The sequence below is a fragment of the Mastigoproctus giganteus genome, chromosome 8 (genome assembly GCF_048544385.1).
Source record: "Mastigoproctus giganteus isolate SK-2022 chromosome 8, ASM4854438v1, whole genome shotgun sequence".
Classification (NCBI taxonomy): Eukaryota; Metazoa; Arthropoda; class Arachnida; order Uropygi; family Thelyphonidae; genus Mastigoproctus; species Mastigoproctus giganteus.
In genome coordinates, this window is record NC_143582.1 from 55,775,891 (window position 1) to 55,795,185 (window position 19,295).

General features: G+C 33.5%; 1 protein-coding gene across 1 annotated transcript in view; it reads right to left on the reverse strand.

Moving 5' to 3' along the window:
• Positions 1 to 15,148, reverse strand: part of PolQ (DNA polymerase theta) — a 277,127-nt gene extending 261,979 nt beyond the window's left edge. Inside the window, exons 1-3 of the mRNA XM_090380240.1 lie at positions 15,124 to 15,148; positions 14,646 to 14,926; positions 6,669 to 6,825 (exon numbers count right to left, since the gene is read on the reverse strand). Coding sequence (XP_090236366.1) covers positions 6,669 to 6,825; positions 14,646 to 14,926; positions 15,124 to 15,148 — 463 coding nt within the window. The remainder of the gene's footprint in view (positions 1 to 6,668; positions 6,826 to 14,645; positions 14,927 to 15,123) is intronic.
• Between the last annotated feature and the right edge of the window lie 4,147 nt (positions 15,149 to 19,295).

Here is a 19,295-nt window from a genome sequence, read left to right on the forward strand (position 1 = left end):
ATAAACAAAAAATTTTTAAGGTGGCATCGTTTTAGGTTATATCTCATATTGTGAATGCCTTCACAACGAGTTGCCATGATATTGCACTACTTCGAATAAGTAACGCTTCACCTAAGGAGAAGACTAGTGTTACTTATTCTCAGATAGGTACCACCACCCAGACAGCACTGTTTCAGGGCTATTTGGCCCTTCGTCAGTGAGTGGGTAGGTACCCAAGTGATGCAATGATGGCAAAAACAGTTATGAAGTATAACTCCACAATATGAGAGATGCCTGATGGTGTATGATGTATTTAGACTAAGGCGCATTTAGGGCTAGAGCCTCAAGCTGCGAACAAATTTAGACTATGTATATAAAGTGCTTAGCATCATAATACACAGCCATTTCTGAATAAACAAAAAATTTTTAAGGTGGCATCGTTTTAGGTTATATCTCATATTGTGAATGCCTTCACAACGAGTTGCCATGATATTGCACTACTTCGAATAAGTAACGCTTCACCTAAGGAGAAGACTAGTGTTACTTATTCTCAGATAGGTACCACCACCCAGACAGCACTGTTTCAGGGCTATTTGGCCCTTCGTCAGTGAGTGGGTAGGTACCCAAGTGATGCAATGATGGCAAAAACAGTTATGAAGTATAACTCCACAATATGAGAGATGCCTGATGGTGTATGATGTATTTAGACTAAGGCGCATTTAGGGCTAGAGCCTCAAGCTGCGAACAAATTTAGACTATGTATATAAAGTGCTTAGCATCATAATACACAGCCATTTCTGAATAAACAAAAAATTTTTAAGGTGGCATCGTTTTAGGTTATATCTCATATTGTGAATGCCTTCACAATGAGTTGCCATGATATTGCACTACTTCGAATAAGTAACGCTTCACCTAAGGAGAAGACTAGTGTTACTTATTCTCAGATAGGTACCACCACCACCCAGACAGCACTGTTTCAGGGCTATTTGGCCCTTCGTCAGTGAGTGGGTAGGTACCCAAGTGATGCAATGATGGCAAAAACAGTTATGAAGTATAACTCCACAATATGAGAGATGCCTGATGGTGTATGATGTATTTAGACTAAGGCGCATTTAGGGCTAGAGCCTCAAGCTGCGAACAAATTTAGACTATGTATATAAAGTACTTAGCATCATAATACACAGCCATTTCTGAATAAACAAAAAATTTTTAAGGTGGCATCGTTTTAGGTTATATCTCATATTGTGTGAAGCGGATAAGTAACGCTTCACCCTTAGGTGAAGCGTTACTTATTCGAAGTAGTGCAATATCATGGCAACTCGTTGTGAAGGCATTCACAATATGAGATATAACCTAAAACGATGCCACCTTAAAAATTTTTTGTTTATTCAGAAATGGCTGTGTATTATGATGCTAAGCACTTTATATACATAGTCTAAATTTGTTCGCAGCTTGAGGCTCTAGCCCTAAATGCGCCTTAGTCTAAATACATCATACACCATCAGGCATCTCTCATATTGTGGAGTTATACTTCATAACTGTTTTTGCCATCATTGCATCACTTGGGTACCTACCCACTCACTGACGAAGGGCCAAATAGCCCTGAAACAGTGCTGTCTGGGTGGTGGTACCTATCTGAGAATAAGTAACACTAGTCTTCTCCTTAGGTGAAGCGTTACTTATTCGAAGTAGTGCAATATCATGGCAACTCGTTGTGAAGGCATTCACAATATGAGATATAACCTAAAACGATGCCACCTTAAAAATTTTTTGTTTATTCAGAAATGGCTGTGTATTATGATGCTAAGCACTTTATATACATAGTCTAAATTTGTTCGCAGCTTGAGGCTCTAGCCCTAAATGCGCCTTAGTCTAAATACATCATACACCATCAGGCATCTCTCATATTGTGGAGTTATACTTCATAACTGTTTTTGCCATCATTGCATCACTTGGGTACCTACCCACTCACTGACGAAGGGCCAAATAGCCCTGAAACAGTGCTGTCTGGGTGGTGGTACCTATCTGAGAATAAGTAACACTAGTCTTCTCCTTAGGTGAAGCGTTACTTATTCGAAGTAGTGCAATATCATGGCAACTCGTTGTGAAGGCATTCACAATATGAGATATAACCTAAAACGATGCCACCTTAAAAATTTTTTGTTTATTCAGAAATGGCTGTGTATTATGATGCTAAGCACTTTATATACATAGTATTAATTCTGTTATTTCCACTCAGAGCTATTCTTTGACATCTATTAATCTTGACCCTGTCATTAAGTAGAAATAGGCAACAGAGACAGTAATTAGGGATTTCTTAATTTAGGAATCCCTATTTAGGGATTTTAGGGATTTCCAGCCTGCACACCATGTGCAGAGTATGGGAGCAGAGGTCACCCTAGGCTTCCACTACACAAGAATCAGGGATCCAGGATAAAACCTGGCATCATCACCAGCATGGTCTGATGATTGGTATTGGTAAGAACCAGCCTGCACATGAACCCTGATGTTCAGAGTATGGGAGCAAAGATCGCCCCCTGGCTTTTACTATACAAGAACCTCGAATTTAGGATAAAAACATGACACTATCCTATTGGTTAATGGAGTTAATCCCTCTGCTATAAATTAATTGCTGGCAGCCTGCATGCACATAAAGTTTCTGGTAGCATTGGCAAGAGGAGACTGTTGGCTGGTATGAATTTAATCTCTTTGTATTACCTTAGATTTCCTGTTTTCTATTGTAACAGCAATTCAAAACTTAATACTTTAGAATTGTAATTTGCAAATTGTAATATTGGTAATTCAAATTGTACACTGGTGTGCAAAACTTAAGGACCAACACTATTTCCAAAGGTTACAACCACAAAATCTTTACTTAAGGTACTCTTTACTGATGAGAGTAGATTCAGTCTCAGCAGCGATTCTGGACATCAGTTAATCTGGCAAGAGGTTGGCACATGGTATCACCCCACAAACATCACTGAAAGGGATCGATATGGCGGTCGAGGTGTTCTCATCTGGGGAGGCGTTATCTTGGATGGACATGCACAACTCCAAATACTGGAAGGCGGTACTGTAACCAGTGCACGCTACTGTACTGAGGCAATCCTTCCCCATGTGCGTCTGTTCCAAGGTGCCATTGGCCCAGAGTTCTTGTTTATGGATGATAACACCACACCCCGTTGCATTGCAGCTGTTGATATGCTTTTGGAAAGAAGTGAGGACATTGTTCATATGGATTGGCCTGCCCATTCCGTCTGATCTAAATCCCATTGAACACATATGGGACGCTCTGGGGAGACACCTAGCGGCACATCCACACTCACCAGAAAATGTTCACCAGTTGAAGATGGCACTGACAAAGGAATGGATGATGTTACTGCAAGAACTTATCAACAACATTGTTCTAAGTATGGACAGGCAGTGAAAAGCCTGCATCGACATTAGGGATGGCCATATCTCCTACTGAGGACCACCTCTTCCCTTTGTTCCATCTTTGGCAGTGATGCATCTGTATCATGGCAGCCAGTGCTATGTTGCCATTTTTGAATAAAGTCCCTCTGTACTGTTTTGTTTCTGTTTTGTGTCATACATGAATTGTATTATAATGTCAAAGCATTTGAAACAAAACTGGAGTTATTTAAAAGTCGACTACTTTGGAATAATTTTTCGCATTTTCCATGCTGCAATAATTTATCTAAAAATATGCCTAGTTGTAATTTTTTCTCTGAAGATTTTGTTCAAAATTTAGTTTGTTGCAGGAAAAATTTGCGGCTAGTTCTGATTTTAAAAATAATTCAAAGGTGTTTGAATTTTTTTAGAAATCTGTTTGACATACCCGTCAATGATGTTGATAAGAATTTACAATTAGAGTTGGTAGACCTTCAATCTAATGATGCACTGAATACAATATTTAAAAATGAAAATCTGAAAATCTTAAAAATGAAAAATGATGCTAGAACTAGGGGACATAAATTCAAATTATGGGGGGAAATGTTTAGATTGGACTGCAAGAAGTTTTATTTTAGCCAGCGAGTTATAAATTACTGGAATAAGTTGCCTACATGGGTGGTAGAGGCTGACAGTTTGGGGAAATTCAAAGGTCATCTGGATAGTACCTTCGGGCGAGGGAAGCGCATAGGATAATAGGTTTAATTTCCTTTTCTTTTATTAATTATTATTTTTATTTTTTTTTTTGTTTTATCATTGTTTTATTTGGTTTGATTTTTTTTTTTTTTTTTTTTTTTTTTGCTGGTGCAGCATAAGCCATAGGCTTTCTTACACCATGCGGCCATTACTAATACTAAATCAAATTCAATTTTATTCAACATTATCTGAGTCAGATAATCCAAAAATTAAAAATTTTGCAGGAAAGTTACATCAATTTTCAGAAGTACATATATATGTGACCAGACCTTTTCAAAAATGAAATATGTAAAATCAAAAATACAATCACGTCTAACTGACCCACATTTACGTGACTTTTTAAGAATTGGAACTAGTACTTTAAAACCTGATATTATGAAACTAGTCACACTCTACAACCACATTCAGTACTTTAAAACCTGATATTATGAAACTAGTCACACTCTAACAACTACATTCATCACATTAATAATAATTTTGTTGTATTACTAACTGTATTTTTGTGTTAATACAATAAATAAGTAATAATTAAAATTTGATATAAACAAACCAGTATATTTTATATTACGTATACATCAATTTTATTTTTGAATATGCAAGTATTCTTCTTCTTCTTCTTCTTCTTCCAGTCACATAGTTCCCTGAGGAGCTGTTGTGACCACCAACAAATTCCTCCAACTGCATCGATCATGTGCTATAGAGCAGCATCGCAAAATGTCACCCCCAAAAGTTCACTGATCCCATCCTTCCATCTAGTTGCAAGTCTTCCTTTAACAGTAGTTTTTGGAGTTGGTTTTAAACAGAGACCATAACAAAACCAACTCCAACTGTAAGTATAGATATGTATAAAATTTGTTTCTCTGCATAACAATATAGTTATGCAGAGAATGTTTTTTCAGTAATTAGGAATTTTCTCTGGCCCAACAAATATTCCAAAAATTCATATGTGGTCTGCTTCTCTAAAAGTTTGGAGACCCCTGGTATATACTATACAGTATTTTAGGGCAAAAGCCTCATTCAAAAAATGAGGCTTTTGCCCTAAAATACTCTATAGCCTCATTCAAAGAATAGGGCAAAGAATGAGGCTTTTATCCTAAAATATTCTATAGTCTATCCTGCTGCACACCATCAAGCATCTCTCATATTGTGGAGTTATACTTTATACTTACTGTATATATACTTATGGAGTTATACTTACTGGGTTGTCGCTATTGCAACAATCAGAGTTCCTGCCCACCCACCGATGAGAAGCCAATAAGCTTCGAAATGGTATTGTCTGGGTGGTGGTATCTGCCAAGAATAAGTAACATTAGTCTTCTACACTGGTGAAGCATTACTTATTCGAGGAAGTGCAATACCATGGCAACTCATTGTGAAGGTATTCACAATATGAGATATAATTAAAACAATGCCAATTCAACTACCTTGGTAGATGGCTACAAATTAAACTGATGAAATTGCACTGACATATACGATAATTGTAACGTAATTAATTAACCATCGCATTTGGTAATTTTGTTTTACCTTTTGTTTTCCTTAATTGATCTAATGACAGGGATCCACAAACATCACTTGCTAACAATTTAGTGTAAATATTGTGCTTGTATTTGATATAATTATCAATAAAAACCTAATTTGTTTTCCATTCCTTGTTGTCAAAAAGTGTCCTTATTTATATATATTGTTTATCTTAATGGACAGAAACTATACATCGTTATTCCCCAACCATAGTAGTTGAGCTATGATTATCAACCAGATGAGCCTTTGAATACATGCCACAAGCTATAAAAGCGATGAACTCATGACTCATACTGGAACTGCCTATGTTCATTTCCACCTGGGTCACTACATCTGCTGATGAAGTATTCAAAGTGGATCTTATAACAACCATTACTAAGGTAAGAATTAAACTAAAATAAATATTACAGATTTAACTTTAGAAAATTTAAATAAACAAAATATTACAGTAATATTATACAAAATATTACAGTAATTAAGCAATTATCAAAACTTTATCCACCACTGAATTTAAATTATGCTTACAAAATACTGAAAAGAATTTAACTTAGTGAAATTAGTTTTAGAAAACATACAAATTAAATTTGCAAAATATTCAGAAAATTACTTTACAATAAATTTATAAAATTACAGAAAATTAAATTCACACGATATTTAAAGAAGTTAAGGAAAAACAAAAATTTTTCTATTAATCAAATCTTCCTTCAATCTTCTTTGAATCCTCTACAGAGATGATTGACCCATATCCACTCATCTAGAAACTGTCTTACATAATTATTTCTTATGCTTTTTGTTCATTATACAAAAAATAAATTAAAAATAAATAAATATAAGGTAATCATAAATTAGTTCAGGATTATTTTAATTTCTCTTGTGTAACTAATGACTGCCTAATAAAACTAAATGAAGCTGGGGAAAGAACAAAAAAAATCGTATTTATACTGCATTCATAGATATTCTGGTAGGATATACTCAAACTGCCAACTATGCATTTTTATCAGATAAAACTTAATCAAAATAATTACCTAACTGATTTAATCTGTCTTCTTCCAAAACTCTATTAATCAAATTATTTGCCTTTTCTATTGTACAAACTGCAACATCAACAGACTGAAGTCCTCCTGGTGGATTATGGCTACCGATATATCCATCTACTCTTATTCCAGCATCAGAAAAAATTTCCTAATAAATTATTAAAAAAAACACACCTTAGGTTATTAAATAAATACTGCAATGCATGGATTAAAATTTTATTTGAATTGCACATTTGTTTATAGCACAAAGGTGCTGCCAAATAAAAACTAAATACATCTGCACATGCTATAAGACAGAAACAGATACCAAGAGATCTGACCAAGGATCTGTATACAAGAAAAGCTTTGTTTTCAATTAGCAGCATAATTATATTCTAAAACAGGTATTCTTAACTTTTATTTTGGCTTGGACCCAGATTAAGTTTGGGAGACAGCTCCCCGACCCACAGTTTCAGTTTTAAAGTAATTAATGTATTTCCTTTAATTACTTAAATGTTGCCTACTGATTAATTACGTTATCATTATTAAAATATGATCAATGCTTTGGAAACAGGGTAGTTGAAAAAATATTAAAATGCAATTAATAATTAGTTTATTAGTTTAAAAAAAATAATAACACTAGCAGTTTTACAAAATAATAATTTAAAAGCACAAACATTAGGACAACACAAAATAAAATCAGTTATTGGTATATTAATATAAACCTTTACTTTGTTAAAGCCTTCAAAGTACTTCAAACTACGGTTGCATTTGAAAGGCAGTACTTAAATCGTGCTGCGGCTACACTTGCTTTTGAAGCTTAATTTTTTATGATGGAAAGTGCTAAAAACCTGTTTCACACAAGTAGGCTGTAGAAAAGATTGGTAAAAACTTCAGTCTCATTTCTCAGAATTGCTTTTTTCATTTTGATCCAGAACATTAAGTGATTCCGCTTGATTCTGAAATTTTGCAGAAAAGCATCTCATTGTTTTGAATCTCAATAAGCTGTCTTGAAAGGCCAGTAATATTTGAAATGTCATCAGCAAAATCTTTGATATCATTGTTAAATGGGCTGTGGACTGAGCTATATTTAATTGTACAAGTCAAAATCAAGAGTTAGTTTTTCTAAATGTTCCACAATAACATTTTTTTTGTCAGAAAATCCAGCATTTTCATCTTCCTGAAGCAAGTTCAATATTGAGAAAGAAGCATTTTCTTCCATTTGCCTTTTCCACAATTTCAGCTTTCCTCTGAAAGCTGTCAACTTCTCTGTTAGTCCAGTCACTGTCTGGTCACAGCCTTGCATAACTAATCAATTTATTGAATTTGGCAAATATATCTGAAAGAATATGTCTGAAAAATCTGAAAGAATAAATCTAAAAAATATACCTGAAAGAAAGCTATTTTTAATTCCAACTTGTAATTCGGAAACCTCAGAGCCAGGGGATGATTTTTTTTTTATTCAAAGAGGTTTTGATCTCATTGCATAATGCCACAATTCACCGAAGAATGTATCCTCATGACAGCCACCTGAATGGGTATGATGAAGTAAATGCATGTAGTCAGGCACGCTTCTTGATTAGACCGGGGTTCGAGCCCGTGACCACCAAATACGGAGGATGCGGAAAGGTCAGGTAATGACCACTGCATATCCCGGAGCAATATGGCCTTAGTTGCTAATGCTCCTAAAAACCAAATAACAAACATAACAATAACAAGCATGTAGTCAGGGGCAATATCTCAACATATCTGGCTAAAGATCGTGTTGTTATAAAATTCAAAAATCCAATCCAAAAATCCAATTGCCTTTTTCATCATAATATCTAGCTCCTTCAACAGCCACCTGGAAGCAAGATTCTCCCTGTACAGAAAACAACAAAAAAATGTTCACCGGCAGACTAATTTCCCTCACTCTGGTACAAGAGCCTTGCCATTTCCAAACATTGCTGGTGTACCATCAGTGTGCAAATTGAAACAATGATTTCAGGTCAGACCTTATTCACAGAAAAAAAAAAAAAAAATCTTCCCCTGTTGCAGTAGCAGTTAGTGGCCAACAAAACAGAAATTCCTCTTCCATATCATTTAACCCTGAATACAGTACACATGATATGAGTGTCAGTAACATCAGTTGTTTTATCCAGTTGAAGACTAATCTGACATTTGTTTTAATAGCTGCAATCACTTACTATTTTACATCATTTGACATTGCATAAATACATATATTAACGGCATATTTTGACAGCAGTGTCCATTCACCGTGTCTCTTCTAGCTGTCAGTTTCACCAATGGTGTGTAGTTCTTTTGTTTGAAGGTAATAAAGCAACCAAAACCTATGTTGGCATTATTATGTTTGAAATATGTACATAATGGGGGTTAAAACTTTTTGTGGTACTTTCTTACCACTTCTTCAGTGCTAGCTGTCTTTGAAATATCATGTTGCTGACATGAATACCACAGTTTCTTTTGTTTTGCAATCCACCAAGCAAACATCCTAAGAAGCAAAGAGTGGCTTATTGCACAATATACAGCTACATTGGCTGGAATATCCAGCCAATGTCATTTAAGTTGTTATTTTTTCCTTTCAAAGAAACTTCAGTCTTTGCCAATGAAAGTACTGCATTTAGCTTCAAGACACATCTTTAACTCATTTGGCTTTGATAATTCAATACTCAATATTTCACTGCAGGTCACACACTGTGGCATAAAAACTCATGGCTAAAAACTTGTAATTTACTGATTTTGTCATATTGTGAGATTATACAAGTACAAATTTTTAATAAAATAAAATATAAAATTCACAACTTAGAAAACACACATAGCTAGAAATCATTTACACGGTTATAGTAAAAAATAAATAAATAAAATACTTAAATCCAAAACAATCATAAAGCCACATGTATCACAACACTCCACAGACCAAACATGCAGCAAAGAGGACCCATCACACATTCTGTGATGGGCCCTCTTTAGGCAATTTAACTATAGAATGCTCCAGGCAAGGCCAATGAAAAAGACAGGGAAAAAGACAAACTCGCAGCCTTCTTCAAGAAATTAAATAAGTGCCGTCAAATCAGCACACCAATGCAAAAACACACTTGTAGGTAGAAATTTCAATTTATAAAATTTCTCCTTACACAAGTGTCACTTGTGTAAGGAGATTGCCATATCCTCACAATTTATGAGAATATGGCAATCCATTCTAAATGAAAGCTATATTGAGTTCTTAACCAATAGGCATGGTGACCCATAGGTAAAGAACCCCCAATCTAAAACAAAGGATACCAATTACAGTAGTTTTCTTTGTAGTCCATATTTGTGGTTCCCTTTTTAGCATAAAATTAATAAAACATCAAGAAAATATTATGATAAAACATGTTTATTTGCATTTTTTGCAGTTAAGTGACTACTTTAATAGGTACCCCTACTACCCTGCTCCCTCCCAGCCCTCAGAACAGCCTGGAGATTCATTATGACCCTAATGAGTTGTTAAAAGCATGCCACATGGCTGCTGGTCCATCCCTGTGGATATTGATTCAGTTGCTTCCTGCAGTTTTGCAAATTGGACAAGTACAGATCTCTACTCAAAGAACTCATTCCACTTCATCTCCCATGTGCTTAACTGGATATAGATATGGTGACTGGGCCACTGAACTACACTGAATTTGTTTTCATGTTCCTAGAACCAGTTCTGTAAAACCAGCCTTGTGACATGGCACATTATCATATTTAAAGAACCAATTTACAGATGAAAACACTGCAGTCGTGAAGGGATGCACCTGGATCAGATATGATTTCCATATAACCTATGGCATCTGAATGTTTCTCCACTGGTATCATGGAGTAAAAATGTGAACCATAAAACTCTCCTGACACCATTACACCAGCACCACCAGCCTGAATTGTTGACACCTTTCAAGATGGGCCCTTGGACTTGTCATCTTATCAACAAGAAATAGTACAAAACTGATTCTTTAATCTTCAACTGTCCATTGTTGGTGTTCCTGAGCCCAACATATCTATACTTTCCTGTTTTCTTTGCTGACAAGAGTGGAACCCAAGCAGAACCCTTGAAATACTTCTTTAACTACTATTGTTGTAGTCGGTTTTTATTTGAATGACTGCAGCCTTTCTGTTATTCTGCACAAGTTTTGTCAGCCTCTGCTGACATCTCACATCAATGAGCTGTTTTCAACCGTAGGATCACCACTGGCTGATGTTATTTGATTATTGGGTGTGTCTTGCGCAAACTACCATGCCACATTCAAAGTCAAATCTTTCATTCTGCCCATTCTCATACTGAATTACACACACATACAGCATTCTTACATATTTCGTCTACAGTGACCAGGTAGCAATCTTTTAAGCTAACTTTATTAATCTTATATTAATATATATACTGATGAGGGACTTAGCACAGAGCCTAAAACATTTGTGTATTGTGCTATGGCATTTCCTAAATTTTGGTGTTTTTAATGTATAGTTATATTTGAAACAAACCCATAAGAAATAACTAATTTTGCATGGGGGAAGAAAGAAAGAGAGAAATCCTTTACTAGAAATAACACGTTATTATTATAAATGATTGAAAAAAACAACTGTTCAATTCCACAAAATTCACTATTTCATTTCCAAAAACCACACAAATTTATAAACTTACTTTAATCAAACCATTCAATTACCACTAATCTGTATAATTTAAAATTTTACAAAATAACTTAATATATATTAATTTATAATATATATAACTTAATAATGTAAATATTGACCCACAGTTGGTTATCCCCCCCACCCAGGTTTAGGTGAACAATTATATCAATATTTCTAATAATTTACAAAATTTAAAGAAATTCTTATCTTATTTAGAAAAGAAATCTAATTAGAAAAGAAAAGCAGCTATCTTTTAACCAGGCAGCTATGGTAGGTCAAGTGAATAAAAGACCGATGTTATGTTTCTGTTTTATGTCTAAATTTTTTCTTGAAATTTTTAACAAGATTAATTTTTTTTTCTTTGAAAATAAAAGATATACAACACTGCATGTTTTAAATTTTTTATTAAAGCTTAAAAGTACATAAAAGTTATAATTTTAATAAAAATTAAAATTAAATTTAAATTTTTATTAAAACATAAAAAATACAAAAACCTTAAAATGTAGTTTTAAGGTTTTACATTAAAACTATATTTTAAGTTTTAATATTTATTAAAACTTAAAAAGTAGTGCAATCCATTAAGAAAAGATGAAATATTGGCACTGTTTAAGCAAAATTCAAAAAAACCAAAACAATTTCAGAACAGGTACCCATCACCATTTTTGTTACATTTTGAGTGCCACCACCACCGAGTTAAAGTTAATAATGCAGTAATCATACAGGTCATACACCTTCTAGAATTATAATTAAGGCATTCTTTAAAGCAAAGGAATCTAAGCTTTCTTTGCACTCTAATTGTTTTTATATGTCCAATGTTACAAGGAGATGATCATATGAGTGGAACACACTCCAATACTGACCCAAGTGTCATCTTAAAAAGTAGGATCATAAGTGTTGCTTGTTTGCTATTTGGTTTTTAGGAGCATTAGCAACTAAGGCCATATTGCTCCGGGGATATGCAGTGGTCATTCCCTGACCTTTCCGCATCCTCCGTATTTGGTGGTGACAGGGTCGAACACCGGTCTAATCAAGAAGTGTGTGCTACGCACTGCTGCTCCTTCCCACCTGGCTATGGAGGCACCCATAAGTGTTGCATTACTGAAATTACTACACAAAAAACTAGTGCACTGTATTACTGTATTAATCCCACAACACAAATTTTCATAAATACAAACAATATTGTATACTAATTTAGTCTATTTTCTATAAATCCCACAATCACAAGCAACTGCTTATTGTACTTTTCAAAGTGGCCAAACTAATAATCTTTTTTTAAATATACTTCTCCTTTTAACACTTCCTTCTAGTTAGTATAAATATTCATCCACTTTCACAGGAAGGCATTAAGCCACATGTTAAATAGACAAATTAATGAGATAGCAAAGTCATCCTAATACTACTAAGTGCTGCAGTTTTTAGGTTGATAATGTCCCTGTTGTGATATAACATGGGCATTAATAACACTAAGTGCATGACAGGTTTTTTAAAGGAATTCCATATGCTTTCAAGTTGTTCAGAAGAAAATGTCCCACGTTGTAGAGTTGTGTACTATGCAAAGTCACCTTCCAATTCTGGTGCTGAGGCAGGCTGCTTTTGCTTTTCTATTTTTTTTTTTTTTTTTTTGTTACAAAAAATTGTAACAATAAGTTGTGCCCTTTATGTGACAGCATATGGATTCAAACTACATTATCACTGGTCATATATACACAACATTATTATTCATCATATATGACCAATATCATTGGTCATTATTATATACATTGCTCTGAATATGACTCTCTTAATAACTGGGAGAGCTGACTGAATTGTTTAAGGATTTAAATGGATTGAGTAAACTAAATGCTGATGGCATCCTTAGTCTTTATTTCGCAAACAACATATATAGAGAGACATAAGCTTAAATTGAAAAAGGATGATTGCAGGATAGATACGTGAAAATTTGCTTTCAGCCAGAGAGTAACTGATTGTCGAAACAAATTTCCATCTGGTGTTGTGGAAGTGGGTAAATTCAAATACATTTAAGGAAGAATTAGACAAATTAGTAGACGGACAGATGAGGTGGGTGGTTTTTTTTCCCTTTTTTGGCTGATGCTGTATAAGCTTCCTTCGTTGCATCACTTGCCCCTACTTAAAATAACACTAAATAAAATCAAAGTTAACAAGAATTATAAATCAACATTCCTATTAAGGTTCTAATGAGGATGGAGTCAGCATTAAAATCCACTGTATTATCTAATATTTCAAACAAAGCTCACATGCAATATATATCAGCGGTTCCCACTAGTAATTCGTGAACCCCTGGGAGTTTGCAAAGTGTTCCAGGGGTTTGTACTAAAAATTCTGCAATGCCATGTGCTTAGATTTATATAGGTATATTCTTGCAAACTACAAAATAGTTTAATATTAATTTATGCAGTTTGGTTAAAAAGTTTATATTCAGTTGCAATTTGGGTCACACACCCTTACATAGCAAGCATTCGAGACAGAATTTTAGTTGGGGGGGGGTGCAAAAGTGCTGATATGTATCGCACCATTCAGCTGTGGTAAAAGGGTTATAAAAATTATAACTAATAATAAACAAAGATAGAATAAAGTAAAATAAAATTAAATATAAAGTAAAGAACTGCCAATGAAAGAAACCACATTTTCCACATTCCAGTATATCATGTTAAATGAATGTTTTCCATACTATTTTTTTTTTTCATTCTCAAAGACCACTGTCTTTGAGAATGAAATATAGGTACTTGATAATGATTTTATATTATTATGCAACATTGCTTATAAAACATAGTACTAGAAATATTTTATAATAAAAATTCAGAACTATTATATGATTTCAGAGAATATAGGCTTAATGGTTCGCAATAAAAATATTATGTTGAAAGGAGTTTGCAAGTCGAAAAGGTTGGGAACTGCTGATATACATGATTTTTGTCCTAAAAGGATTATACTTATTAATATTCTTATTTTTCCATATATATACCATTATTATGCTAATTCCATTCTTATAATAAAGAGAAAAATAACGTACAGCTCAAGATCATTTACTGTGCCTAGTGACTCCAGAATCCCACCGTGGACTGGGTAAGGACCTGGAAGCCTAGTGAGTGACTTACAGCGACCTATTATTTTTCTCCTTACTATAGTTAAAAAAAACCTGGATATATTTAATCATAAGTAATTCAAAGTAATATTGACATATCTTTCAAGTTTTGAATTAATCGATCTCTGCTATATTGTGAAAAACTAAAACACATTTTTTAAAATGTCTTTTTATGTTATAAAAATAATACACAATTAAAAACATTTTAAATATTTGATATGAAGTAATGAAAAAAATACCTGTAAAAAGTGCATTTTTTCCCTTGCAACTGAAATAAAAGGTAATATCATGAGAGCCTTCTGTTTGGACTCCAGTATTCTCTTCAATATCAAAATCTCAGCAACTATTGTTTTCCCTGAACTTGTTGGTGCAGAATACACTAAATTTTTTCCTTTAAGCACATCTCCTGTCCTAAGGCAGTCTGCTTGCCATTCAAAGAGTTTGACTACACCTCGATTATGATATGCCTGAAGTACAGATTTTGGCAAGTTCCATGACGACAACAAAATTTTATCCCCATCTGTTTGAAAAAAATATATATAATAAAAATAATAATTTTTTTAGAAATAAACAAGGAGTTACCTTTTATTCAGTCAGTAGGATTTCTTCTTTACCAATTCTCCTTATGCGAATAAATTACGAAATGATACGTTGAAACCAGATTACATAATTTAAAATAATTTAAAACTCATAATGTATTCCTCACTATTGACACACGGGCAGTCCAACACTTCAGGATCATAGTGGTGAACCCCAACCCAACCCCAGAAATATCATAACCCCCCCCCATGCAACCCTTTAGTGAAGGAAGACGTTTTGTCATAAATGCGAATTTGAAATACGAAAGAAATACTATTAAAATGGGATTAAAGTAGGACAAAACATGAATTTAAAATGCACTAAACATTCCTCCCTCCTAAAAATGCACTAAAAATTCCTCCTTAGCGCATTTTAAATTCATTGTTTTGTCGTACTTTTATCTCATTTTAATAGTATTTCTTTTGTATTTCAAATTCGCATTTATGACAAAATGTCTTCCTTCACTAAAGGTTGCATGGGGTTTTTGATATTTCTGGGGTCGGGTTGGGGCTCACCACTGTGATCCTGGAGTATTGGACTGCCCGTGTGTCAATAGTGAGGAACACATTATGAGTTTTAAATTATTTTAAATTATGTAATCTGGTTTTAACATATCATTTCATAATTTATTCGCATGAGGAGAATTGGTAAAGAAGAAATCCTACTGACTGAATAAAAGGTAACTCCTTGTTTATTTCTAAAATATTAATAAATGTAGGAAAAACTGAGTTTATGTAAGCTCTCATTTATGTAAAAATAATAATAAATAAAATAAAAACAACTAAATGTAATAATAAATGAAGTAATATTGATATAATTTTAATATAAAATATATAAATATACATAACAAAAATTAAGACACTATTATACCATGTGGACTGGGAAAAAAAATTAGGTTTTTATTGATACTTATATTATCACAGATACAAACTTTTGACTTCCAAAAAAGCTGGAGATAAGGTTAATGTAAGCAACAGGGAGAAACGGAAATTTTGGGGGGAAAAAACAGGTGGAAAACAGGTTTCCCCAGAAAAAACAGATTTTAGTAAGGTCTGCACTGCACTAGAAATTAGCATTAGTAGAAGCATATGATACAAGAAAGAAAGCTTATATGGCACTTCCGTAGCCAGGTGGGCAGGAGCAGCAGTGTGTAGCACACACTTCTTGATTAGACCAGAGTTCGAGCCCGTGTCCACCAAATATGGAGGATGCGGAAAGGTCAGGGAATGACCACCGCATATCCCCGGAGCAATATGGCCTTAGTTGCTAATGCTCCTAAAAACCAAATAACAACAACAACAAGTTTATATAGAATCAGCCAAAAAAAAAAAAAAAAAAAACCTTTCCATTTCACCCACCCATTCACTCCCAAAGTTTGTCTAGTTGAGCCTTGAATTTATGTTGTCATAAATTTTTTAAGTTGTCAACTTCCACAATGACAGATGGAAGTTTGTTCTAGCAATCAACCACCTGCTGGCTAAAAGCAAATTTCCGCACATCTATTCTACAACTGTCTTTCCTCAATTTGAATTTATGGCCCCTCAGGTGAGGAATCTGAGAAAGAGGAAAGAACGTTGCACAAACATTGCACTGTTTGTTTAACATTAACTGATAAACAAACAGCTCACATTGCGCATGCGAGTTCATACACTCATTGCCATTCATTATGTTTAATACGTTTAAAACATTCAGAAGTCATCAACTTCAAGTTTATTTTGTTTTTGAAGATGAGTAATAATAACAATTTATGTCACAGTCAGGAAGACATGTTGTGTTGAACGTACCTTGCGGCAAAGAAGATAAACGCATTTTCACGTTTCTGCAAATGCATTCAGGATCGATCTGAAATGGTGAAATCAAAGAAAATTTATAAGTTTCCTCAGATACAAGAATCAGATACAGGATTCGATGCGTACTGGCTTATTTGCTTACGACAAATCACACACTACATTTCTTTAGGATAACTAAACAAAAACTCTGCTACCAATTGCAAAATTTTTGCAATTGGTAGCACTACATATTTGCTGGATACTGAAGAGGTAATGTACAGTAGATGCATCTGCCAGAAAACAAAAGAAACAAAACACTAATAATGAAAGTTTGATCCAGTTTTTAAAGTGAAAGGTGAGTTTTTAGTGTAATTTTTAATTTTCAGCCCTTTTCAGTAGTATTTTATCGAGATGATAATGAATTGACCAAAAATTTTTGGGAAAATATCAGGTAATAAAAACTGAGCTACCAATTGCGAAATGTTTACAATGGGTACAGCTTGGGAAAATATCAGGCAATGAAAACTGTGCTACCAATTGTGGAATTTTCGCACTTCACTGACAATTGACACTTCACTTCATTCGGAGTTGCAAAGAAAAAAATGAATTAAAAAAAATGAAAAATTAAAAAATATATACAGGTAGTTCTCAACTTTACGAGTTACTTTGTTCCTAGCGCATGCTCGTAAAGCGAGAATTAAATCCCATAGACATAATGTTAAAAATAGGGGTTACATTCTCAACAATGAAATTAGTTAGCTAATTAGTTTATGTTTAAACAATGACTGATTTATCCAAAGAAATTAAAACATAGCCTATAAAATCAAGCAAATTATAATAATAAAGAAATTATTTATGACTTACAAATTTTAAAGAATGTTTATTCTTCATCATTGACCACTTATCGTTGGGTCGGCACTTGTTGGTTTGTTGCACAAGGGGTCTTCTTCAGAAATGCTTCAAGAGGCATTTGTTTCCAAGATAATCTTCTATTTTCTTTATAAATTTCAATAGATGCATAAGCATTTTTAACGGAACACACAAATTGCAACTAACACAATTTGCGCAGAGTAACTTTATGAAGCTTAAAAAAAAAAAAAAGAATGAAGGGAAGATTCTGAAAATTTATTTATGTTTTTTATACGATCAAAGATTTCAGTAAAGGGGAAACATATTTCACCATAATAATGCAAAAAAAAAAAAAAAATCACACAATTCCAGCTATCAGTATTTTCGCAAATGAAATAACATTGAGTTTACTACCAGTTTATAACTGCTTGCAGTAACAGAAAAGCCCAATAAACCAGAAAGTACAAATTGTTTTTATTGTTTTATGGTCGTGACCTCCAGAAATGTGCTTTAGAAAAATGTCACAAAGGCGTTCAAAACTGGTTCTTATAACAGAACATATGATAACAATGCAAGTGTAGTGCAGTTTATTGATTTGAATTGGTAACTAATACAATTTGCACTATAAAAATGACCTTTTAGAGTTATATAGCGAAAATTTCAACTTCTGAGGTCGTGGAACGAATTACCAAAAAACAATGTGTTATTGGGTTCACATTACGATATTTTCACGATACGATGGTGTCTCTGGAACGGCTTAATATCATAAAGCTGGGTACATTATATTGTATAGTTAACTATTAGTAAATTAATAAGAGGAGTTTACCTCAATATAGTACGTGGAACACTTCCGTAAAGTGTTCCACGTACTATATTGAGGTAAAATTAAAACGGAAAAAACGAAAAAATCGACAACTTACCGGTACATTAAAGTAAAATATAAATAATTAAAGTAAAATATAAATAATTAAATAATCAATTTAACACAATTCAAAATCAATTCAAAACAATTAAAATTCAAATTAACGCAATTAAAAGAATCTAACGAAAATATTCAAAACGATTTTCGTTTTGAATAATTTCGTTTTGAATAATATTTGGGTATCATACGGAAGTGTTCCACGTACTATATTGAGGTAAACTCCTCTTATTAATTTACTAATATTATTATCAACGTAGAACATATTGAGTATTTCAGCTCTGATTCATACTATCTATTGTATAGTTAACGCGCGTGGTTTGAAATGTGGTATTTATGAATGGTTAACATTCATTTTTTTGAATTAATATTCATATTTTTGATTTTGTTGATAGTTGATACTTTGAAAAAAAAACTCATAAACACGAGAACTCGTAAAGCGAGAACTGGCTGTATATAAAAAAAAAAATTTTATCTTTCTACCACAACTTTACTTTTGTGTGAATCTTTCTATTACTTGTACAACTACTTTTGGATGAATACAAATCGTTTTTTTAAATCTCCCCCCCTTCCCTTAAATAAATATTTTGCATCTACTCATGAAGTTTTTAGTGACGGGAATACAACGTGTGAAACAAATTATAACCAAGAGCTCAATGACATGTGACATATTAACATGTGACACAAAAGCCTATGATAGATATAAGTTGATCTGTAACCAAGTTACAAAGGAGGTTAGGCAGTCGAAGGTAGATTACGAGAAATCTTTGCAA